General features: G+C 40.1%; 2 protein-coding genes across 3 annotated transcripts in view; one reads left to right on the top strand and one right to left on the bottom strand.

Moving 5' to 3' along the window:
• Window positions 1-18,558, bottom strand: part of LOC118429098 (cytoplasmic phosphatidylinositol transfer protein 1-like) — a 32,607-nt gene extending 14,049 nt beyond the window's left edge. The window contains exons 1-3 of one of the 2 annotated variants that reach the window (XM_035839474.1): window positions 18,274-18,558; window positions 8,118-8,266; window positions 5,369-5,457 (exon numbers count right to left, since the gene is read on the bottom strand). In XM_035839474.1, coding sequence (XP_035695367.1) covers window positions 5,369-5,457; window positions 8,118-8,160 — 132 coding nt within the window. In that variant the 5' untranslated portion in view covers window positions 8,161-8,266; window positions 18,274-18,558. The remainder of the gene's footprint in view (window positions 1-5,368; window positions 5,458-8,117; window positions 8,267-18,273) is intronic. The other variant, XM_035839473.1, reaches the window with a different exon arrangement.
• Window positions 18,559-22,334: 3,776 nt separating this feature from the next.
• LOC118428545 (26S proteasome non-ATPase regulatory subunit 12-like) overlaps window positions 22,335-26,394 on the top strand; it is a 5,590-nt gene continuing 1,530 nt past the window's right edge. The window contains exons 1-7 of the mRNA XM_035838638.1: window positions 22,335-22,509; window positions 22,960-23,019; window positions 23,896-24,024; window positions 24,471-24,578; window positions 24,880-24,984; window positions 25,361-25,510; window positions 25,958-26,115. Coding sequence (XP_035694531.1) covers window positions 22,417-22,509; window positions 22,960-23,019; window positions 23,896-24,024; window positions 24,471-24,578; window positions 24,880-24,984; window positions 25,361-25,510; window positions 25,958-26,115 — 803 coding nt within the window. The 5' untranslated portion in view covers window positions 22,335-22,416. The remainder of the gene's footprint in view (window positions 22,510-22,959; window positions 23,020-23,895; window positions 24,025-24,470; window positions 24,579-24,879; window positions 24,985-25,360; window positions 25,511-25,957; window positions 26,116-26,394) is intronic.

Here is a 26,394-nt window from a genome sequence, read left to right as displayed (position 1 = left end):
TCGATAGGTGTCTCTCTTTGAAGTTGTGACCTAAGTGATCATGTGACAGAGATTAGCCAATCAGAAGCATCAGTCTTAAAATCAAAATGGCGCCACCAGAAAAATAGAAGGGGAAGGAGTACCGGAGTCGGATAATTTTGAGTACAAATAGAGTAGAATTGGAGCTTGAAGAAGTGAAGTAGAAGATAGTGCAGTAGCAGGAGAAGAAAATACCATGTCTGTGGATCCAGGAAAGCCACATTTTTTGTGGTGTGTACAGTTTTTAACCGGGGACAGAAGTCAGAAGAAACTTCTTGGCCAACTTGAAAATGCAGACAAAATTTATTTATGAAAACATGTCTTCTTCTTCTTCTGTCACATAATTAACAGATATGCATCGAGGGCCCAAACGATGTGCAGGTGGGTTTGATGAAATATAATTTCCTTGATATTTGATGGACAAACCAAAAATTATTTCGAAGTATTTAGCCAACAGAAAAATATGAGTTCCCTTGGCCAAATTGGGGCTTGTTCATATACACCCAAAGTACTAGTAATTAGTAGTAAGTTCACAGGGGTTTTTGACTTTTAAAGAGTAGAATTTTGACAAAGTAGGTAGCACAGAGTTGCAGTAAGACTGGGAATTCTTGTCAAGCAGAGCAAATATTAAATTATTTTGAGTTCCCCTTGGGGTTTGTTGATAAGTTTCAGTTACTGTAAGATGGACACTTTGTTTTTGACCTCCATGAATAAAAGACAAAAATGAAGACTGCATTTTCAGACTGTTGTTTCCAATTGAATCAAACCAGGATGGTACATATAAAATTCATAATTACAATGTCACCTTTTATCAATAACCATAATCTAATATTTTAGTACAATTCGTTAAAGAAATCAATAAAATCAATTATCGTGAAAATAACATACGAAAATAGCAATGTATGTACCGGTAGCACTTACTGTACCCAAGGACGTTACATCAGGAGGACTGAGCTCAAACTCAGTGCCTATTCATCAAGCTTCGATTCATGTGTGAAGAGAGCAATTGACACCTAGATATGAATTACCCCTGATTTGCATAGATTCCAGGCTTCCACAAGCATCCCTCTATTGTAACACAAATTCACTATAATGGCGATGACTTGGGTTAGACCTTGGTTTTGAGTGATATTTTGAAGAAGTTCTTGCAGAATTGGAGACAGCTGGATGTCATGCAAACAGCGCAGAACTAGCAATAGCAGTAACACTTTTACTTGCAATACGTAACGGTTTATAGCTGACTTTACTGGCACAATAATTGACAGTGACACACCAGACTTAATGTTAGAAGTTTATTTTAAAAACAATTTTGTATTTTAAGAGCATCCTTATAAAAAAAATTCTTACCTTCAAGACCCGTTCATAACAAGGACGTTATATAACGTCCTTGTTCATACTTTGCTTGCGTAGCGCAAGTGTGCTTGCGTAGCGGAAATAAATAAACGGTGGGGAGGGGGGACCTTTATTCATCGCTACCGTCAAGTCTGATACCGACTCGGAGATTTACAAGATATAACCGTTACTTAGTCTATTTAGAAATAACGTTACAGTTTATAAAAATAGAACACGATGATTACTACTCTTGCTTCAGTTGCGTGAATTTTTTTATTCAGACTATATGGCCTTTTCGGCAAAGCTGTATGCTCTATGACGTCGATTGAGTGGCCTTCCCTTCCCCAGGAGTTTGCGACCTGAAAATGCACAAACATGGACTCGATAAGATTGGGAACCTAGATGTACAACGTTAACGTTACATAAACAAATTGATATGAACTTGTCCGCACATGTCTCCGCGTATTCCAGCATGTAGCAAACGATTTTAGCTTCAGAAGTTCCCCGACGATCCCCAAAAAGTACGGACTTTTATCCCTCCCACCACTTTGTTGGTTCACGGAGAAAGGCTATCTACGGCATTTTGTTACACTGTGAGCAAAGTTTGAGCTCCGCGATCTGAAAAAATGAGCCGAGATCTGATCAAAACAACGCAGGAATGCAAAAAAATGGGTTCGTACTTTCATTAAAAAGGTTTCGCTAAAACAGGAAAAGTTGCGAAACTATGTTATAGCAGCATAAATCTGTGCATTTTCTTACATATTTAGCGGCCGAGAATATGAAGACATTTGGACGAAAAAGTCCGTAAACTCACCCATGATTGTCCTACGACGATCAGATAAACACCAAAATGTCCGCCATTTCTTTCTCTAAAAGATGCAGACTTCTGCGCATGACAGAAACGCTCCCCAAATAAGGAAATAGTCGGAAAACAGCTGGATTCCGAGCGAGTCCTCGGGACGGCTCGGGCTATCTGACGTCATAGCGTTGCTCATTAATATGTAATTTCCAGCAAAACCCCGCGAAAACCCGCACCGGACGTTCTATACAAAGAAATACCGCGGCGGGGCGGGCACAAAGAAAGGCAGCGGGATTTCGCACGGCGAAACAATGGGCGCAGCGGGGTGTTAACTACGTCCACAGTCCTTCTGATGTAACGTCCTTGCTGTACCGTTAGTGTCTCAGTGAGTATGATACGAGAGCCCCCATGGCCAGATTCAGCAATGGCTTTGCCATCAGAGAAGTTTTTTTTTTTTTTTTTTTTTTCGCCCTGTCGCTTCATATTTTTTATGAAAAAATCCGAGAACCAACAAATTAAATTGGTATGGCCTAAGGAAGAGAGAACATCATGTGTTTTCTACTTTTACACCTGAAAAGTTAGATTCCCTGTCCTTGGTGCTGAAACAATTACTGTGAGGGGGAACTGTTTGTGGGGATTCTATTACGCCGTAGGGGGGAAAATGGAGTGTTCCTGATGGATTTAAGTTAACAGGTGAAACTACAATGCTGGGTTTTGCTGTAAAATGGGGAAAATTTTGCATTGGTTTTAAGTTCTTGGTGAAGAAGTTACCACAAAGACCATGAACATAAAAACCCATGACCATTTCCCTTTCTAGTTATATTCATAGGAATGGTCGCACAAAATAGGAAACCATTGATTATCCAATGTAACAAAGAACAATGTTTCATATACATGTATATGAATGTTGAATTACTTGGAATCTATGCATGTGAGAAATTGAGTCATCTATAGGAAATAGGCTTTGAAACTTAGAATGGAAAAGTATGGAATGGAAAGCTTGATCTTTTTCCACTTAACCTCTCTCCATCTCTAATGCAGCCACACATCACACAATTGAGTACAACCCATAACACCAAGGTTCAAGCCAGCGTTCATCTTTCCGTCTTTTTGCAGCGGGGACGGTCAAAAATTTTGTACATTCCATCCTCTGTGACGGACAAAATCGGCATGTGATGATAACAAAAAATGTTTTGCAAGGATCTCCAGAAATTTAGCACAGACACAGAAATCAAGCTGAGTCCACTCTACCAGCACAATTTGCCTCGAAAATGCAGGAAATAAGTGTTTCAGAGGGTCTAGATTTTACAATTTTCCAAGACACCCCATAGGATCATTGCACCTTCTGCACTCGACAGGATTTCCATTCAAATTCCAGGGGAAGAAAAAAAGTTTCAGGCTGGCTAGAACACTAATAAGAGGGAATAACTTTGTTTGAAGGTTGTTATGTAACATGCAGTAGTGATAGGGGTTGCCAACACCACATCAACCCCAGAAGGAGAGCCTCACATCCTCCCAGCATTGATCCATCTCTGAGCACCCACGTGTCATTAACAAGCCCAGCCAGGTGTGCAGCACAAGCCTCTTATCTTAATTCCAGTGCAAACCTAGCTATAGGTTAAAACGTAATACCTTCCCCTAAAGGGGTGCAAGCATATTTTGTATCTATATCTGAATCTATAAAGCCGGTATAACCGCCCTTCGGCGGAGCACACCAGCTTCTCAGGCGTGCGGCACGGCAGTAGCTTTGAGCTTCGTTTTGATGACTTGCCTAGATCACGTTCTTAGCTTACCAAACACGTCGCCATCGAGTATCATATATTCATTTTGAGACAAAATGCTTTGAAATACGGTTTACAGAAGTATGAGTGGGAAGTACAGAAACATCCTTTTTTCCACCCATCAGTAGTAGGACCTTAGCCTATCCTGGCTTGAGTTTTGGCAAAGATTTTCTATTGTCCAATTTTAGGACAGTACCACTGTACAACTGTAATAAGTCTTACGTATACAGACATTCAGTCTGCATCCTTATTTCCATATATGCCATCTTCATCATCAGGCAGGTGCAGCCTTGTTCCCTTCATTTCATATTTTCTAAGAAAGCAATTATCCATTCTGCACACAAAAGCCCCTTTGAACAAAGCAGGCCTAAAGCTACCAATCTATACTGCATTAGAACACACAGCTTTCATCGCCTCAAGACAAACAGCCGTTTTCAACCATGTAGCTATGAATGAAGATGACTCTGATAAAGAGCTCTTTAAGAGTTGTATGTCAGGGATGCAACCTTAGTACATAGATTACTGGCTAGAAGTATGAGTGTCTTTCTAATCTTGTATATGTAATAGATTTCAATACTCCAAACATATTCCTAAAACTTAGATCGCATCAGGGCTCTTTTCAGCTCTAGATTTTCTCTGACTTTTCAGTTTGACAGAACTCTGTGATGAGCTCTGTGTCGAGCACCAAGGGTTCAAGGAAATCTGTGGGTTTATGACAGCATGCAAATGTTGAAATTTCAACCCTTTGAAATGCAATTTGTTGCATTTTTTAACATGACAAAATGCAAATGGCTTCATCTGGATTGTGGAAAATTTTGACACTTATGACAACCTGATAAAAATGTAATGAAACTTTGAGGGACAAAAGCAGTAGGGACAAAATGAATAAAATTTTTGTCTACCCTAAGCAGCAAAATTCAGACTGGGCCAAAATTAGAATAGATGCTACAGACAGGCCTGGTGTACATACATGTAGAAGTCGTCAGTGTCACTGACGAAGGATAGTGGATTTTATCCGAAACGTCTGACCGTTTCCAAAACCATATCCAGTTGCTTGAGTAACTACTTTTTGGTGTAGAAGTTGGTACCTGTGCTGGTGTGTGGATACAAGCTGGTACCTGTGATAGTGTGTGGGTACCTGTGATCGTGTGTGGGTACCTGTGATAGTGTGTGGGTACCTGTGATAGTGTGTGGGTACCTGTGATAGTGTGTGGGTACCTGTGATAGTGTGTGGGTACCTGTGATAGTGTGTGGGTACCTGTGATAGTGTGTGGGTACCTGTGATAGTGTGTGGGTACCTGTGATAGTGTGTGGGTACCTGTGATAGTGTGTGGGTACCTGTGATAGTGTGTGGGTACCTGTGATAGTGTGTGGGTACCTGTGATAGTGTGTGGGTACCTGTAATAGTGTGTGGGTACCTGTGATAGTGTGTGGGTACCTGTGATAGTGTGTGGGTAGAAGTTCCAGGCCCTCTCCGTGATGTAGAAGATCCTGGGGACCACAGCACGTATCCAGCTGGGCAGCCGGCTGTACAATAAACAACACAAGGTTCAGTCATTGTGACAGGATGGACCAACATTTGCCCAGTTTGTTAGTTTTAAAGTTGGCTAAGGTTCTCTAATGCTGGGAAAGGGAGTTTCCAGTGGAAGGGAGCTTGCCTAGAAAGAGAGTTTGCAGTGGAAGGAGATTTGCCAACCAGGGCCTTCCCCCCACCCCAAAAAATAAAAGGGGCGAATCCACTTCCACGGCGAACAACCTTTCTAGGCAAACTCCCTTCGTAGCCAACTTTGAAACTAGCCAACCAGCGACCCTTCCCATAAAATAAAAGCCATCCCCACTCGAAGTCTGCAAAGGAAGGACCCCACATCTTAAATGGTATCAACCATCATGATGTCATCCATTTGATTCTCACAACATTTGCAGACAGCAACACAGTCTGCCATTTCTCTAGTATTTTTCTGAGGCACATGATGCAGATAAGAAGACTATTACTATAGTATTAGTAATAGTATTATCATTAGCTGCATATTCCATTTGGCATTACTGCTAGAATCCCCCAGGGTGCGTTCTGTGCGTTGAATCCTCAATACCCTTTTCACTAATGTCATCTACTCATATCTCAAGGCCGTCTACCCTGGCTGATGAATTGTGACACCAAGAAAAGGAACAACAACCACAAAAATATGACCGAACATTTTACAAGCACACTGCTCTGAATATTGAAACTTTTCCATCCTTGTCAACAGATAAACATCACTTTGGTCAATGATGAATCCAAGATTCACAAGAAAAAAGACACTAAGAAAAAAAAGGAACAACATCCACAAAAATAAGAGTGAACATTTTACAAGCACAATGCTCTGAATATTGAAATTTTTCCATCCTTGTCACTGATGAAATATAGGAAAAAGGACACCAAGAAAAAAATAACCACCACAAAAATAAGAGTGAACATTTTACAAGCACGCTGCTCTGAATGTTAAAGTTTTCCATCCTTGTTAACAGATAAACATCATTTTAGTCACTGATGAAATCTAGGAAAAAAGACCCGAAGAAAAAAAAATAGCCACCACAAAATAAGAGTGAACATTCTACAAGCACACTGCTCTGAATATTGAAATTTTTCCATCCTTTTCAACAGATAAACATCACTTTGGTCAATGATGAATCCAAGATTCGCAAGAAAATAGACACTAAGAAAAAAATAAAATAACATACACAAAAATAAAAGCGAACATTTTACAAGCAGTCCCTGCTCTGTATAGTGAAGTTTTTCCACCCTAGTCAACAGATAAACATCGCGCTGGTCCTACAGGTGGCGGGCCGTGTTATTGTTTCCAGTAAAATGGCTGGAAGCTACAATTATCTCTGGATTATGAGTGCAGCGTGTGATTCACCCTGACAGTGCACCCTGCAGCCTGGGCAGACAGGGAGACGTAAACATTTTTAATTGCTACAGATTCTGCCTCCAGTTCCAGGCTTCTGACAAATATCGTTCAGGAAAATTGCAAGTGATGTTCAGATCTGCTATCAAGTAATGACTCTGCGAATACACATCAAATTTGTTCATCATGATTTGGGGGGGTTAACAATCTTATGATTCAATCATTAATCTGAAGTTCGCTTCTTGAAAGATTCTTGTCTATAATGTATATTATCTGAGATTCCAGAAAGAATTTTACAAATCTTTCCAAAAAATAACAAAACAGATTGATCTCGACTGGCTCTAATAAAACCCTGAACAAAACCCTGAGATACCAGCATTGTATAAACTAGAGTAAAAATGTGTGATGAAATACCACAGACCAATCTACCCTATGAAAGGGGTGTTTGTTCTCAGACTTCTGAGTAATGTCTTGATACAAACTCCAGTATTTTACATGTCAGGCTACTATTCATTATGTTGCTGATGTATGGAGTATCTCACTGGTAACAGCACCCAAATGGCTAGATGGCCGAACACTCCATTAATGGACGAGAGAACCGCATCACTCAAACTTACTGCAGAGATGATATACAATCCTCCTACAAGCCTGGTATCTACCGTACTCCAGCTCTGTTCCATTAATTCCCTCCGATAACTCCCCTTGCAGAATAGGCTGCTTTCCATTAATACCTTTGATAGAGAAAAATTTACTATTTGCCTGAAATACAGATGAGAGCTCTCCAAGTTCCCTGGTACTACAGTGTGTATCCTGATTCAAAGGAGCATTCAGAAGTTTGACCCCTGGTTACACAAAATATTCTGTGAAAAAAACTGAAATATTCCATGCTTGAAATAATTTGGGATGTAAGGGTGGGTTCACACGAGTGCGTTTATTCAAGTCCTTTTTTTTGTTCATGTTAAGTTTGCTTTTTAGTTTATATATACATGTACTTTGTTTGGTTTTTGGTTCAACAACCAGGCTGCACAGTAAAAATCAAAGTAAAATACAACTTCTTCCCCCCTAAACCTTACCTAATCCAAAAGAATTTTAATACACAACTTATACTGACTTGAATATCAAATGTCCCCTCTGCGAAGAAATGAGAAGAGGTGTCGAAAATAAGAAAGAAGGCTACAAAACTATGTAAACTGTATCTGTTAGATACTTTGTCTGACCCTTGCCTCTTCCCTCATGAAGTCAATGAAAAGCACCCTGCAGGTCGATTTGAGCTTTCATGAATAAACAAACAAATCCACGTACCTGGACAGGTGAATTCTCTTCTCCGTGTAGCGCCCCCTCCCATGCTCCTCGTCTTCGCAGGGCTCGTTGCGCACCACCTCCACCCCCTCCCCCTTCATACTCTGCTCCTGGCTGTGCTTGGCAATCATGTACAGCTGTCCTATCCTGTACTGTAGGGCAAAATGATAGCAGCATTAACTTAGAACTGTTCTCACAACAGGCAATCATATACAGCTGTCCTATCCTGTTGTAGGGCAAAATAACAGCAGTGTTAACTTAGAACTGTTCTCACATAGGCAATCATATACAGCTGTCCAATCCTGTACTGTAGGGCAAAATAACAACACCGTTAACTTAGAACTGTTCTCACACAGGCAATCATGTACAGCTGTCCTATCCTGTACTGAAGGGCAAAACAACAGCAACGTTAACTTAGAGTTAGAACTATTCTCCCAAAAGGTGAGCATGTACAGCTGTCCTATCCTGTACTGTAGGGCAAAACAACAGCAGCGTTAAGTTAGAACTGTTCTCACAACAGGCAATCATATACAGCTGCCCTATCCTGTATTCTAAGGCAAAATAACAACAGCGTTCCTATGACAAAATTTCAAACAAATATACACACAACTTACTACAGTTCATACTATAGCTAGGGAAGCTTTGGATACAACAGCGTTAACTTAGAACTGCTCTGACTTTTTTACTTTTAATTCAATTCATTTTGAGTGAGACAATTATGCTGTAATTCAATGTTTTACAAGTGTTTTATGAAGCAGAGTTTGAATAATGTAAGAATGAATGCAATTCAGTGTCAATGTTGCGACAGGTTGATTAACCCAAAAGTTTGAAGTTTGAACACAACACGCATAAAAATCTAAAAATCACTTTTTCTCACTATAACGCTAATTCACCTTTATCCACAGGGTAACCTATATCCGTTATCGATAAAAAACAGGGTATTTTAAGGGATGTGAATCAAAGGACGGTGGTTTGAAAGAAATATTTTTAAAGATATTCGTGTAATTTTCAAAATATTGCACCGTCTGTCAACTTGACATCCCTTAATACCCTGTTTCTCAAAAAAACGGATATAGGTTACCCGGTGGATAAAAGTGAACTAGCATTACACGGCAGGCTGCCAACTACCAACCGTATCTTCAAACAATGTCTTCACATTCCTGACCGCATGTCCCAACATGGTATGCACTTAAGTCTCTCTTTGTGGCTTTTACCATTCCCGCCACAAATATTAGTCAGATTTAACCATTGCCATGGAGATCTTCTATAATGTGTCCTTGCACAATGGTTAGGCCACAGCAAGTAAATTCTATTTCATGTAAACTCCAAATCTAATGCAAGGGTGTGAAAAAATATTTTATTCTTGTAGTCAAGAAGTCCACCAACTTAAAGTTACATTGTACTTCATCAGTTCACAACTACACTTGTTGGCAGCAACCATATTAGTGTCACTTGTATACAATTACACTGAAGAAGGCTATGTGCATTGTACATGTATTACTTTTTTTTTCATCTTCATGATTTTCTTGCCCAAAGGGATCCAACATTTTTTCCTTTAAACCAGGCGAACATCAATGTCAACCATACAATTTACTCACTGTAGCCTTATAATTTAGTCCCAATCATGGAGTCATCTTCTTTTCTGGAGGATAGACTAATATAGCAGTATTCCTGTCCACAATGGGAGCCTGTACATGTATGTAGGGCAGGGCTTAGTGCATGTGGTATACAGGATCAACATGGCATCTCTGACATTTCACTGGGGCTAATCTTGTTCATAGTGAGTCAACAACTAAAGATACATTACTGTGAGCCGGCAGGACTGGTCCGATTAAATCGTATGGGTAGGAATGGGGAATACTGTATGTGTGTGTCAAGCTAGCTGACCACTTATTGTGATACTTCAAATATACAGTCATTTTATGTTTGCAGTTTTTGTGGTGACTGCTCAAAACGTGTGTTTCCGTTACATGTACAGTACTTTAAGTGACAACATTGTTATCGCAAACTTCAAACTGCCATCTGTACTACAAACACATTTTCTTCTCATCGCAAACTTTAAGTTTATAACGTTTACAATAAATCTCATGCTGTCAAAATCTGGATGCACAATTTACATGTAGCACAAAAAAGTCTGAAGATACAAAGGCTATGTTACTAGTAATATCAAGGTACAGATCTTGACCACTAGTCAAGCACATATAGACACGGATAAGTACTTTCCCATAGACATGTTAAGAGGTCCATTAATAGCACAATCTGCTCAAGAGATAATCTTGACAGACTATCATCCTCACACAGGATGTGCTTCTCATTTTTAGAATTTGTATAACCCTACTTAAAAAAACTATCTTTGTGAACACATTTAATAGTGCACTGTAACCACTTAGTAGCTTGTATTGTAATGTTACTGTGCACTCACATATTGTATCATAAGTGCTTATTTACCAGGACTAGTCCTTTGAGTTTGAGATTGTCTCTGGCTGGTTGGGTACCCCTGGTCTTTTTATACATTTTAATGAATCAAATAAAATATTTATAGCAAAAACAGAAGACAGAACCATTTTTACCTTCGCCAAGAAGGTTATATTTTGGGTAGCGTTTGTGTGTGTGTGTGTGTGTGTAGAAGACCAAAATAACTACAGAACGCCTGGATGGATTGTATTGATATTTTGTATGTGGGTAGGTCTTGATGACACCTGAAAATGATTAGATTTTGGGCCACCTGGCGGCCTGTTACGGTACTGCAGTGGAACTTCCTGGTTTGATATCTCAAGTTCTGAACATGCTGTGGCTATGATTTTTGAGTGTTAGACAGCTCTTGATGCAGAGTGTAAGTGGTGTAGGTTTGGGCCCCCTAGCGGCTTGTTTTAGAACTGCAGGGCAGGTTTAGTGTCAGACTTTAAAAGGGAATAACTCAAGAAGGGTTTAACAGATTGTTATGATTTTTGGTATGTAGATAGCTTAAGTGATGCTTCATATAATGACATATTAATTATGCAAATTGGCATCTAATTTGCATAATTAATTAGGACATTTTTTAAACATGCTCAGTGCCATTATGGGACCATTGCAACATGTGACATTTGTAACTGAGAAGGAGAAGAATATTGATTGATATATATTATGCAAAATAAAGACCTAATTTGCATAATGAATGAGAAAATGCTTTAATTTCATTTTGGTAGATGACAGGAACTTCTTACTTGTAGCGTTTGGAAGTTATGTACAGGCGAACATCGTTGAACATTGATTATGCAAATGAGGATCTCATTTGCATAAATTATCAGAAAATGCGATAAAAGCCTTCTTTCTTAACATAGATTGTGTACTTCTGTTGTATGGTGGAGGAGATGATCAACTGGAATAGTTTATAAAATGAGAACCTTATTTGCATAATTAATGACAAACACAATTAATACAGCAGTTGTAGAGAAAGGTTAGGATCATTTGGCGAAGGTATGGGGTCGTGGAACTCTAGTTCTTATTCTGGTTTGAACTCCTTGGCTCCTCTATCAATTCTATTGACTACCTGCTGCCAGTCTTGTTTAGTTATTAGCATAAGAACAAGCCTGCCCTGTGCTGATGTGTGACTTCAACAATTATGAATTCCAAGACGAACTGGTAATGAAAGAAGTAAACAGCAAAGAACCACAGTGGAGCCACTTAAGTATTCTCAAAGCAAAGGTTTCGGTCGGGGGATAGTGGTGACTGGGAATTCTTAGGGCTGCCTCCTTAGTGAAGGGAGTCAACTGTAAGACTAAGAAATACCAACCACGACCAAAACCTCTGCTTGGAGAATACCGTTAGGTATGTCCTGAAGACTCTTAATAAGTCTTATGCGTGATGACCCTCATATCCTTACAGTTCAGTGGCTGCAACTGGGGCAGTTATTGTTATATTGAGGTCACAAGGCACTGTGTACAGGCTGCCATTACAGACCATTGTGAATTTTGTGATTTAGCTCCACCAATAGTAAGCTTCTCACAATTCATCCCCATGCTACAACCAAAGAGAGAGTATGTAGTCGGCCAACCAACAACAACAAGGTATGGAGATGCAGGTGTAACAGGCACTACAGTGAAAACAGATCTACAGTAGATGTCACTTGAAGACAGAAGAAAAATGTTCAGACAATGGATGATGTACAAAGATGACAAACAAGCTGGTAGACATACCAAGTAGGAAATATCTAATACCAGCTCAGAAAAGAACATGAAATAGTCATACCATCAGGTACCAGGATTATTAAGCTGTGTTCAACAATTTGTTTTTCCTAAAAAAAAAAGAGTAGAATAGAGTAGCCACCAAGTACTATAACACGTACAATTAGATATGCAAACCTTAGGTGTGACAGGTTGTTCAGTGTAATATAACCACTGCTGACAACCGCGTGCATGCCAAGCTGGTGTGTTACACAGAAGGGCGGTTATAACGGCTATACAAATACAGATACAACACTCTTGTCCTGGAGTGACCTCAGCAAACAGCAGTTACTTCAGCCTGTCTGATCCATCATACCGGGCGCCTGGCTGCTGCAGGTGCAAATATGGCTAGTGCATTCCTCCTTCTTGTCAATAAATGGAGCCTTTTCAGTCTAGTCCTGAAGACATTGTCTCCCTCACTCTTCGATCATATGATGCCACAGGAGCCTGCTTACCTTCATCAAAGGCACTCTTGCAGTCTTGGAATAGCCATGCATGTGTCAAACAAGATTCGGCTTTCTTGATTCAGAAGAAGCCGTCTCGAAATCATATGATGACAATACTGCATGCGAATGTGACTACAACAAGGTACAACTCGTTTCTATATTACAAGAGGTGATTTTTTTTAATGTTATACATAAATGTGTATTCGCTGTCTACGTTGTCTTTATATAGGACATGGCCTGTAATAATGAATGAGCAAGTTGTATATTCATGTGTATACACACTAACTCAGTATATGTTTTATGACATCTGTGGGCTTTTAAATTCCGCAAAACAACGAACCATCCCTCATTATAAAAATGATGGACACGGCAGTAAGGAGATCACCATGCGTGAGGTAATGACATCATCCCCTGTCCCAGAACCTCAGTCATTAAGTGCTATCTGCAGTTCCCCAGCTGTTAGGTGTACCAAGCTGAACCATGGGGACATCTTTCATTACACGCATACATAACGCTAGTTCCCCTTTATCCATTGTTTTTAAAAACAGGGTACTAGTATTTGGGGACGTCAAGTTGATAGACAGTGGTTTCAAACTACAACATTTTAAAATATTGCAGTTTGAAACCACCGTCTGTTCATCGACTTGATATCCCTTAATTTCACTTCGTTTTTGGTTTGCACACCACCACCTGCCACACTAGCTGCACCTTGTTTCCCAAGACGTGATGTGCCGCAAGGCCCATTGTCCTGTATCACTAAGAAGAAGAAGAAGGAAAGCGAATATAGGTTAAACCGCGGATGAAGGTGAACTAGGGTTACATGTACACTCAGGGCTGTCTCCAGGAACCGTCCCTGCGGTTGACAAAAATTCTACTTCATCTGTCAAAAAAAAAGAACTTTATGACATGAAATTGTGTTTTCTTAAGCATAATATGACAGATTTAATAACGGAAATTGACAACATGGGCTCTCAAACAATAAGGGGACGAAAAAAATCAAAGCTGGAGAAAGCCCAGTTGCCATGCTGAACTTGACAGGTCCTAATGCAGTGCTCATGACACCTAAATGAAAACAAAGACGTTTCAACATCTCGTTAACATCTCATTAACAGCCATTAAAGCTGGGCTTGATGCTCTTGTAACTGACCAAGTAGCTAATCAACATGCTGGTCATGTAAAGATGACGTATTTTGTCTCCATGGAGACAGATCATTTATTACAGTGATGTTTACATCACACCATGGCTGAGGCCAAACACAGCTGTCAAAAACGTCAGACCACCACGTACACGAGCAAAATTTCATTCCCTCTGACGTCTTGGCCTTTTTGCAAAAGGCCAAAGAACTTCAGATCCTCCTTGCCAACAAATTGACCCGTCTTCGGGCAGAATGGAAGAGGGAGCAGAAGTAATGTAAATGTTGATCTTTTTGCAGTACTTCAATGGTTGCAGTTTTCACGGAAACCTTGTCAGGGCAACCTTAAATTAAAACCACCGAGAAAATGCTCGTGCTGTCATCTGCCTGCCTATTCCCATTTCAACCATAAACTAAAAAACACTACAAACACTAAAATTTTCTCCCGACCACAAAATTAAATGTGTACAATAAAATGGAACTCAAAACAAATTATTACACTATTGTTTAAAAGACAATTGGCATCAATTCCCTAGATTCTTACTGCACGACCTGCAAAACTCCCTTTGACTTTCAGTTAACAGATTCTACATAATCTTCCCACATTATAAACTTTACCACAGTTAGCCCTGTTAACCTTGTATTTTATTCTATGTAAGGCCCCCTAGACAGCAATTGCTAAGCCAACTGTTGAGAGACCAAAGTCGCATGTGTGTGACCTTCAGGATTTTACTCATTAGTATGCAAACATAACGCCATGCTCTAGCCTCTGGTTGGTTTACAAAAGATAACCTGCACTTTTAATGGTTTGAGGACATGAGCTTTGTATCACATGATCAATATAGCGGAACTTTTCTGACTACAGCAATCTTTGCCTTGTGGCGGCCTTCGTCACAATGGTAAAAATGACAACTGGAATTTTTACTGGAAAAATTGTTTTTTACCATTTCATATCTTTACTAGATAATTCTAGGTGATATAATAGTCATGAAGCTACTTGCACTGGTGCATGTGCAGTAAAGAATATGTGCACCCCTCCAATTCTACGTGCAACAAGGTGTGCATGCAGGTGGTAATTCTAGCCTCAGAAAAGCTATGTAGGTATGGCAGGGTTGGACAAGTCCATTGGTCCACTAGACTGACTAAACCGCACAACTAGCAGTTCACCCAACTGACCATCCCTATTTGTCAGATAGCAAGACACCCATAAAGCAAGATATTACCAGGTAACAATAATTAAGATGTAGTTAAGGTCTTACTTCTTTTTGTTTACTATAAAGTTGTAGATAACATTCACAAAGAGTGTGAATTGAACTGCTCTCTTTACTGAAAAATAAACGGATCTCCTTATTGAAAGTAAAAATGCATAAACATATGTCATTTGAATTTCAGGCAAGTGAAAAGTTGGTTGGGGCAAGTGGAATTCTTTTGTACTTGTCCAACTAGGCTATAGGACAAATGAATTTTTACACAAAGTTTACGTGGGATGAGACTACACAATTCTTCAGAGAAACCTACTTCTGACGCATGTTAAAATTCTTGACACATGTCAGTAGATTTAGAATGGAGCTCAAAACAAATTATTACACACTGAACTCTGGTGGCAATTTTGACCTGGGGCAACTATGTGGGCACTCCTGGCAACAGGCCTACTTGGACAAAGGGTAAGGAAAGATTTATATGGTTTAGAATTCGGCAATAAAACAGCTGTTACACTGCAAACACAGTAACTGCTGTGTTTTACATATAATTAGATGCGCAATTAGCTATCACAAGTACTGATAACAGGCATTGCGCAATACTACATGTACTTTGTCATCAATATGAAATAAAGTTTCATTTAGACATTTATTTAGTGTACATCTCCTCCAAAAATATATATAAAGCAGAATGTACATTTTGTATACTCGTGTATGTGTGCGCATGTGTGTGCATGTGTGTGTGTATGTATGAGTCAGTATGACATACTGTAGCAAATCTGTGGGAAATGATTTTCATATACCTGTAGCATATTGACACATATTATTAAGCAGTCTGCCAATAAGGATGATTTACACCTCTTGGCTTACAACATGTATGGGCTTCCATACAATGGTATATGGGGGAAAAAATGACAATCTTCTCACACTAATACTCACACTGTCACAGTATCTACAGAATGTATATTTGGTGGGCCTCTATGAAATGATATCTCAATTTTATTATCATACATGGGCAAAAAACTGAAAACTGTCCCACACTTATACCCACAGTATATACAGAATGTGTATGTTATGGGCTTCCATGCAATGTTATATGGGGAAAACAGTGCAAACTGTCTCACACTATTATTTACACAACATGTAGAACGTGTACATGCAATCAAAAGAGTCAGAAACATGTGTATTTAGCAGGTGTACATGCATTCAAACTAAAATTCAAACAAATCAGTACATTTTGTATTTGACATAAGATCAAGGGACAAACATGATCTGTAACAACAGCAACTTCCCTTCCCCTATACTAGTATAGAAATGCATAATTAATAATAATGTAGGCACTATTAACACCAAAAGATACGAATTTTTGCTGTTGGCCGCCAATGCACCTGTTCTTAAGCATACATGATCTTAACATACCAAGGAGGTGGTGAATTGCCCAGAATAGGACCAGCTAGTACATTCCAACAGGGTGTGCCACACAGGTGTTCAATCTGCCTCACTAAATACTGCATTATCAAGTACTTTTGTGTCAATTGTGACTACATCTTTACCTTTCTAATCATCTTTAGAAACATACAAGTTTTTTCTTCTTTCTGACCTAAATTTCAAGGAAAATTCATGATTTTATATTATTACACTATATTTTTATTTACAGTATCTGGGAATATTTTAAAGAAGCCGGGGAAGTCACCGATGAGGTTTCATAAAAACTTGGTTAGCAGGTGCAAAAGCTCCTTTCTTGGTTACAAAATATTCAATTTCAAGTATTCTAGAATAGTCCAGCACACAAAAGATGGTAAAAAAATACAAGGTAGTATTAAAGTAACACGATGAAGATAACCATATACACCTTTGGGACCAGTCATGAGTTTTTTTTTTCCTTCGTTGCTCCATTATCCATTAGCTAGAGAGAACCTTGCATGCTGCCTAAAAGGGCTAATGGAGTAAATTCAGTAATGCAGGAACTTTGCCATGCTGTGACCAAGCAGCTAGGCTTTTAAGGAGGCCCTTTTCCGACCTTTTACTATTAGAAATCCTATGACCAAGTCCAGCTGTTGGCCTTTCCTCCTAACATATATGGTAATGCCTGTGAAATCACTTTATTTCCCAGCCCATAACACCGGTGGGAAATTATGGTGCGCAGAGGCAAGCTAGTAGCGCATGTTAAAAACTGCATCATACGGTAATTTCAGTGTCTTTCCGCTTTAGGCCACTCTAAATCTAATTTAATTGTTTAGTTCTTGGTTTCAAGCATTTTTTTAAATGAAAATCTCAATATTATTACTCTGATATTAAACTCTTAACACATACATATAACTTAACATATTAACATAAAGCCATGACAAGCTGTGCTCTATCAATGCAGACTTTTTGTAACATTACTTAATATCCATTTGAATTTTCTATATCATTTACTTTGTCCAATATTTCATTCATCAAAATGGAACTTGACAAGGGAGTAGGGACAGCAAAAAACCTTAAACTCTTCATATGATTTATTTGCTTTCTAAAAAATCTAGAAATCTGCTGTTCAATTATTTTTTTTCCAAAGCAGTAATATTACTTAAGTGTCATTATGAATTCAATGATGTGAATTGGCTTGAATTGTATTAAGGAGGTTATAAGACGATTATATCAATCAATCTACTACCATCTACAGAAAAACTAAGAAGATGAAAAACTAGCCATATGAAGTAAATATATAATGTATGGACCATTGCGGAATTCGCATGAACAATCAAAACAACATTGCGTACAATGGGGGCGTCAATGTCTGTGCTCCATACACCTGCTCCCTGATTTATGGCAAGTGCTTCTGTTCTAATCTCCAGGTTTCCACTGAAATCACATGGATGCACATTACCGTTTATTGTGCCAATGAAAAGAACTGTGCAGGGCAACATTTTATAGCAAATTAATGCGTTAACCTTGTCCCTTTCCGATCTAGCCGTGAACACCGCGCTGTTATAAAAACGCTGACCCGGAAAGGTCTTTTCCTGAAAATCGTCGGAGATGACACGCGTTTCACCTCCTGGCTACAGCTGTAAATCGTCCATTCCATTTCCTGTAACCTCTCACCAAAAACCAGGCGCGTCTGTGGCGCTACGTGTTTGGGATCGTGGGAGGAATACCGGCCGAATGTCGCCAGAGAAATGCCGGCAGATCAGACTTACCTCCTCCACCGTTAGAGGCATACAGATGCGGTACTCCTTCATCAGCATGGTGGTGAGCTTCACTGCAGTACGGGCCGGACAGAGAGGAAATGTCGCTGGTACGGACGTTTGGGAGCGATCCGGGGTTATCTGAAGCACGGTAGTGCTGTATCCATGCAGCAGGAATGCGGTGGAGGTAACGGGGTCCTCCACAGACGGAGGGAAGGCCGACTGGAGGCGGTGTTGTGACGGGACGACGGCCGCCTGACTTTTCCTGGGCCAGCCGCTTGGTGACTCCTGCAGGGGAAACAAAGTCACGTGGGCTGAATTAGACTATACCAACGTGACGTTACGCGGGGGGAGGCAGATTAATGGCGTCATGTCATGACACTAGTATCGGATTTTCAATCCTTTCATCTTCCATTTCTATAGCATGAATGGACCTCAAGAGGTTTATTAGAAAGATTATGATAGGGATGTTAAGAGAGTCTGCTTTGTGTCGTTTTTATATCAGGCCTGCATAACAGTCATATGCACAGATCAAGCACAGATCAACAAATTAAAACTCTCCAGGCCGTTTAAAAACAGTTATACGTTTTACAGTATTAATGTTACAAGTATATTAAATGCAGGAAGAACTAAGAGTCGCTATCCAAGGCTTTCACACAATAAAAGAAATAAGTTTGAAAGAAATAATTTAGATATCACACTTGTATCATGTAACGCTATCAGACAATGTCAAACTCATTATCAGAGGCAATCCGGCAAAAAGCGACACCTCTAGCTCATGTACACGTTGGTGATTTGGTCGTGATTTAACCTTTGAAGCCCTTGTGCCCAGCAAATTGTCATTGATTTGATAATTGTGTGATCCACCCCACCTCCCAAAGTTCTGAGGTAATGCGAACCTGGATATTGTTACCTAAAACATTATGCGACGAGCCATGCGTTCGTGTGCAAGTGACAGCTAAGACGCATGTCCACTTGTTGTCTTTGTTTCTTTTTTCTTTTCTTTTTTTTTTCAGAAATCGCGCTCAGAAGCGTCCTCAATCGGAGTTTGTTCGTACTGCAGATTGCTCATGTCTCACCTAACATCGTTTTGAACGCCGGCTAACGTACTGAATGGCAAATGCCATGGTCAACAATATGGCTACAGCCCTCTTCTGAACATATTGATAAACAACCAGTATGAAATGCACAAAACTTCAAAACGTTAAACCGATGAAAAGGCGAGGGAGGCAATGTCAGTGTCCGAAAACACTGAACGTCGGCATAAGTTGCAAAGGCACTGCAGGTCGGTGACGAATGTTATTTAGCGCAGAGGCTGATGAATTTTAAAGATTTATTTTGCATTCTATCTTGCGTTTGTAATTGACCTTACGAAAGCCGCTGTACTTTTTTGTTGGGTCTTTATTGCGTCAAAATGAACGCTTCAGTCTGTATTTCTTCTTCTGTCTGATTTGTTTTGTCTGCCCAGTCATGATCCGCGCCAAGGTGATACAAGATTGTCACCTAAAACAATGGAGTAATCAGCGATACCCATTGTTTTAGGGGTTCATGTCAGGACAAGTTTGAGTTGAAGTAACTGTCTGTGGTCCAACAGGCGTGGGTACAGATCTGCTGCCACTGTGGACCAGAACACTTCGGAAGTTTCATGGTCGGTTACTCGTTTAATACTGGCATTTTGCTCTTAAAGTGAACAGTCACCATCCAGGCCCAACGTACACGACTCTGACTAGTCTGAGTTATAGACTATCACAGTGGTACCGTAAGGTGTTTTGGAGTCGTTTTTACCGTGGCTGTGTTAGGGCGCCGTTTTACCACGGAGCGACGATCAGTGACGGTGTCAGTGTGCTACTGACTATCGATCAGAGGACAGGTGCGGAAAGTTACCGGGCAAGATTTGGTGACCGCAGAATAGACGCACTGAGATGACAGGGAGAGACGTTGGCTTCCAAGACAACGCTGTGAACGAGATGAGAGAGTCCGCCCTGTCCCGGGCGACGCTGGACACAGACCTGCGGGAGACTGTAGCGGAGGTCCGGACCAAGCTGCGACAACAGATCCGGGCCAATCGACGTGTGCTCCACCAGGTTCTAGAACAGTTTGTTTATCCTTTATACATGTACTATGCAGACTGAGTTACTATAACCCCTCCTTGGTTTCCCCTGTACATTTACTCCCAAATATAAAACAAATCCTTGAGCTTGCAATGTGAAATCCGTCAAGCATGTGTCAAACATCTCTGTACGTACCAAAAGCTCCTTGGTACTATGAAAAGTTCATTGTTGTTGTTTTCTTTTTTATCCAGTTCAGACGACACAGAGAAGACCAGCGGAGGTTAAATCGCGGGATTCCCTTTCTCATACGGCGTGAAGACTCTCTCGCGGTGCGGATCGTGTGTTTAGGACTGGTGTGTGTTATTGTCTACATACTGTCCTACGCTTTGAAAGTTTGATGTGACTTTCTGTGTCTATGCCCGAAGAACCCTGACCAGATGTTTGGAACGACATTCGACTACAGCTTTGCGGCACCAATACTCCTTCAACCTGTGCATTCATGGCGAACTTCTATACTCACTCGACGCATATTCGTTTTGATATCATATCAAATATTATTAATATCATTGCTAAATGTGGTAATAGTATCTCACGGAAGCCGCTGTACGTTGGCGGTATAGCTGCGTTCTGAATTTAACTGTAGTTACCCTTGCCTTTGTAATGGGAACATCATGCAGAACGTACAAGTATAACTAAAGGACAACAAAACACACAACGCGTAAAAAGGCTCGATTTTATCAATGAAATTCAATGAGCGCTCGGTCAAATCAACATTCAATCGATACGATGAGTGACTCTTTTTCCCACCGCAATTTGCCATGTAAACCCGATTTTGCCTTTCACCTGTTGTCAAATTATGTATTGGTTCATCTTTGCGAAGGAGGTACGATTTCGTTATGTTACTGTTACTCAAGTCATCATTGGTCATAGGATTTCCAAAGTTGTGTATTTTATTTCCTGGATGTCTAACCTTCATTGCCGAGGTACGATGTCATTGGCCATTCGTTCGTTATTTTGTTGATATGGTGAAAGAAATTATGAAGTGGCATTTTATCATATTTTGTGTAGCATTACCTGCAGGCCCGAAAGACTAAGGAAGAAATCGTTGAACCGTTTAAGGCCACCAGCCATACAGAATTTTCATTATGAATAACAAAGTTTTATCATTTTGTGTCTTTACATTTCTGCGCATGCTGCTGAATGAATACATCTGCATTTGGCCAAATTGCAGGCTGTTATGTGAATGTTTTTCTGTACACACGGAAAGTACATGTACTACTAAGTATGAATTGATTTCATCCTCGGAGAACTTTGCCTACAAAAGGAGTTTATTATACATTATGATAATGTATCATAAAGTCTAACTAAACTGGTACTTTATCTCATTCGGCTACTCCAAATTGTACCGGTGGCCAAGTATTCGCCAAGTCGTGGCGCAAATATTGGCATTATTTCTCGCCTGAAATTAGTGAAATAGCTATCTTTTTTTTTTTTTCGCAAATCGGTGCAACATATACATTATATGATGTTCTAACTATGTTACGACAAGTATCAATAGTGAACACCCTTTTACCACCAAAACACTACAAATATCGTTTGGATGCATTTTTATACTCTCTAAGCAGAGGTTGATGGGGAAATTGTGACGGTTTTCTTGTGTGCATAGCTGACAGAGAAAAGGGCATAACAAAAAGACACGATTTTAAACTTGCTTGGAGAGTAGAATTTCTAATTTGTTTGTTTATCCATTTCTTTATCGAAATTCACAACTCAGGTGGAAGGTGGAGGTAACAGGTGGGGACAGATTTACTAGCCCTCGTTGTTGCCCAATTTTGATTATTCAGTTGGCAACACTGCGATTTCCAATGACCTGCTCATCTGGATTTCATACAGGAATGCGCCACACGTCAGTGTGGCTACAATATAAATCGGCACAAATTCGCAAAGTTGGCGCAGTCCAGTTTACTTTTAGGCGCAAGAGATTTTTTCCTTCAAATGAACGAGTTAACGACCCCCTTCCAATATTGAATGGTTTGTCCCCTGATGAGTGGCTTGTCCCTTGCGGACGAGCAAAGCACTGTGGGATACGTTTGAAACCGGCAACATGGCTGACGAAGGAAGATTACCGACGAAAATGGAGGTGGACTATAGCGCCACTGTGGACGAAAAACTGCCGTTATGTGAAAACCTTGCCAAGGTGAGCTTACTTAAGATGTCACTGAATTCTGTGAGCGCTTCGTTTGTGAACTCGTGCCTAAGACGTCGCTGTAAATGATGCTTAGTTTCAGTCGAAAATGTGCAAGTCAGTCTGCCCCCCTCCCCCTCGAACAACAACAGGAAAACACGTGAAAAGTGTATAACGACGGCAAATTAGCAAAGCTACAAAAGAGTACAATGCTATCTTTTATTATTTATCTTGCATGTTGTAAATATAATGTCAAGAGAAGTCGTCTGAGGACGTTTAATATATTTATATGATATAGCCTTTGGTGAAAACTCATACTCATCGTCCTAAGCCGTGCTTTTGTTGCAAGAAAACAGGCGATACCAAACGGAGATACATGTTTCCTTTGTCGTAACAAGGCCACAAGCACTTATATAAGCTGTATGTCAAGTCCTCAATACTGTTTTATATTGTCTTCAACAGGAGGGGAAGTTGCAAGAAGCCCTGGACATTCTACTGTCTTTGGAGAAGCAGACACGAACGGTAGGATGGGAACATGTTATTCCATTCTTAAAGTATCTCAGTTTCAATGTTGGGCTTTTGACTTTAACATCAGTCTTCTTTACTGAGCTCACAAATTATTATATGCTTGCCTTTATTTTAAATTCTACTGTGCTGATTCATTCCTGTATGAAGCCCCTCTGTAGATCCAACTGCGCATACACAGGTCAAAGGTGAGGGCCCCTGACTTGTCAGTCAGTTTGCATAGTAGCACTGTCCATGAACCCTGTCCATACATTTTTTGTGTCTCAGGGGCCTTCATCTTTCAGCTACGGAAGGCTTAACTGGCCCCTCTGAAGTACATGTCAAAACATGACAGTAGGCTGAGTAGGGTACTCTCCAAGCAGAGGTTGAGTCGCATAGATATAGTAGTAGTCGGAAAAATTACACCGCTGCTCCTCTTACAGTAGGGGTGGTCACAGATCTAACCTTGACCTGCACATGCGCAGTAAGATCTGCGAACAGCCTTATTATCATGTCTTAAGTAGATATGTAAGTAGTTACAGATAGGATATTAAGCCCTTAGTGCTGTATATAAAAGGCATTAAACCTTTGAATGGTAAGGGGTCCAATACACTCCTTGAGTGAGGAGTAGATGTGATACAGTGAGCTTGACCAAATACGTGGGGATACAGTGGAAGCCAGTTAATTGCACAATGGATAACTAACTACACACTTCTGTTAATTGCACGGAGTCCTGTAGTGATGCAATCCAGCTGAATAAGTTCTCTTTGTTGCACCATCCGGATGATAGCACAAAATGTGCTGGCAAATGGGGAGTGCAAATAAACGGCTTCTACTGTATAACATGCTTATGCCTTCTCACCTGTCACTCAATAACCCATGTTTTCACCCCAGGCGGCTGACATGCACTCCACAGCGCGGATCCTGGTTAAGGTTGCCCAGCTGTGTTTTGAATGTAACAACTGGGAGGCTCTGAACGAAAACATCACCCTGCTGTCCAAGAGGAGAAGTCAACTCAAGCAGGTGGGATAAACGTCATCTTTGATAAATGATTTGGTTCCTTTTGTCCAATGGGAGACTTTTTTGACCATTAAAAAAAGAAAATATTAAGCCTTTCCAAGGCCATAGGGGCAGTGGATTGTTGTCCACTGTGTCTACAGCACAGTATTGGAAGACAGAGCCCATCTCTCTTCTACCACCTTTTGTATCCCGAACCATAATCAGGTACCCAGCTTTACACATGGGTGGAGTGAGGAAAATTGTGAAAAGTTTCTTTCCAAAGGATACCACCATAGTACCTCTTGCTCTCTTGTCCGTTAGCCTAGCCACTAGCCAACACTTTGCAAATCTCACATTCTTCATTTGAAGCTGATAACCAAATATAAGGAATACTTCAAGATGGAATGGTTTAAAGATTCCTTCTATGTTGTTACTGATCACAATTATTTTCACAACCTACTGTTGTTCAGGCCATTACCAAGATGGTGCAGGAAGCAGTGACATATGTAGACAAGACACCAAACATGGAGACCAAGCTGAAACTGATCGACACCCTCAGGACAGTTACTGAAGGGAAGGTGAGGGCCAAACATTCTTAACTCATTTTACATTAACTGTTCACTAAATATATGGAAGTAAACTAAAGTCACATGTATTACATAATGATTAAGTTTGTATGACAGTGTGTGTAGTTTAAGTTCATTGTTCTATCGATTCACACATAATAACTTACCTTACTTTGAAATTTTATTCAAATACAAGGAATGACTGGGGGGAAAATCAGTTCTTTATAGGAATCCTCTATCAAAGGTATCAACAAATAACAAAATATACAATATGTTATGTATATGAAATCTAACTTGAATATCTCCTTGCCAGATCTATGTAGAAATTGAAAGAGCCCGACTGACACGGATTCTGGCAAAGATCAAGGAGGACGAGGGAAACATTACCGAGGCTGCAAATGTCCTGCAAGACCTACAGGTGAGTGAAGGAGTTCCTGAATGCGCACTGTTTTAGGACAGATGTTTCAGTTGTTACTGGGAATGCCCATTTTTTAGATGTAAGCTGTCATTCCAAAGGGGACCAGCCATTCAAACATTGAACAACCAATCCCATATGCAATCTCTTGTTTAGATATTGTTAATCAATTGCAGGCAATTGAGGAGCGGAGACGCCTTTTGTATTTTTCTTGTACGCCATTTCCCTCCACTAGTATGAATGCTCCATTTGAAAATATTATTCTGGATGGCTCTCAGTATTGCATAAAAAAATATCATAGTTCAAGTATTCCCAGTGGTTCAGTTATCAATGCGTTTGTCTTTCAATAAGTTAATGGTTATTGGCACTTTTAATACAGGTTGAGACATTTGGCTCCATGGAGAAGAAGGAGAAGGTAGAATTCATCCTTGAGCAGATGCGGCTGTGCCTGGCCAAGAAGGACTACATCCGCACACAGATCATCAGTAAGAAAATCAACACCAAGGTCTTCTCAGAGAAGGACACAGAGGTGAGTCTCTCTGCGCATAAAGCTTTTACAACTCTATTGTGCTGGTTGACGCTATAACTAGATACATTTCAAGCGACGGGTAGCTAAGGGATATGGGATTTGAAATTATAAAGAATGCTATTTACTGGATTTGAAAGAATAAAGAAAAAGAATAAAGCTCAATTCCCATATGTTATCTTTGATTGATCTTGCCAGGCTACTTTCAGACCAGGGTTGTCCTTCTGTCTCCAGACAAAAGTTTGCTTGTTGGGACGCACAAAAATTATAACCATCCATTAAAAAAAATCTGCATTTCATGACATATAATTGATAAGAGTTTAACAGCATACACTCCCAAACTATAAAGAGAATTGGAAACAATTTGGAAATAGCCCTGACTTTGACTGCTCTTGCTAGGCTACATTTTGACTGATATTTCCTGTCTACATATTGACATTTGGCTTCCAGGAGCTGAAGCTGAAGTATTACCAGCTGATGGTTGAACTGGACCTACACGAGGGCTCCTACCTGCAGATCTGTAAACACTACAGGGCCATCTACGAAACAGACACAGTCAAGGAGAACAAGGAGCAGTGGCAACAGGTACAATATAATCTGGAGCCTATGTTTGCATTCTAGACTGAGACTTTGAGTTATAGTCATATCAACAATGATTATGTTTTGACCATTACCAGATTTTACCTGGTCCTCTAAATGTCTTTCCCACCTGACTGACTGTAACATTTATTGTCCTGTACATACAGGACCTGCACCCACTTATCTTTTTGAAATGAAATGATCGATTCTTGAATCTTTGGTGTACCTGATTTCTGTAGTTGAGTTTTAAACATAACATGGTGGATCAAAATATTGTTTGTTTCACTTAAGGAGCTACATCTGGAATG

The sequence above is a fragment of the Branchiostoma floridae genome, chromosome 13, assembly GCF_000003815.2.
Source record: "Branchiostoma floridae strain S238N-H82 chromosome 13, Bfl_VNyyK, whole genome shotgun sequence".
Classification (NCBI taxonomy): domain Eukaryota; kingdom Metazoa; phylum Chordata; class Leptocardii; order Amphioxiformes; family Branchiostomatidae; genus Branchiostoma; species Branchiostoma floridae.
The sequence above is the reverse complement of the archived record's forward strand: the minus strand, read 5'-3'. Positions and strand labels throughout refer to the sequence as shown.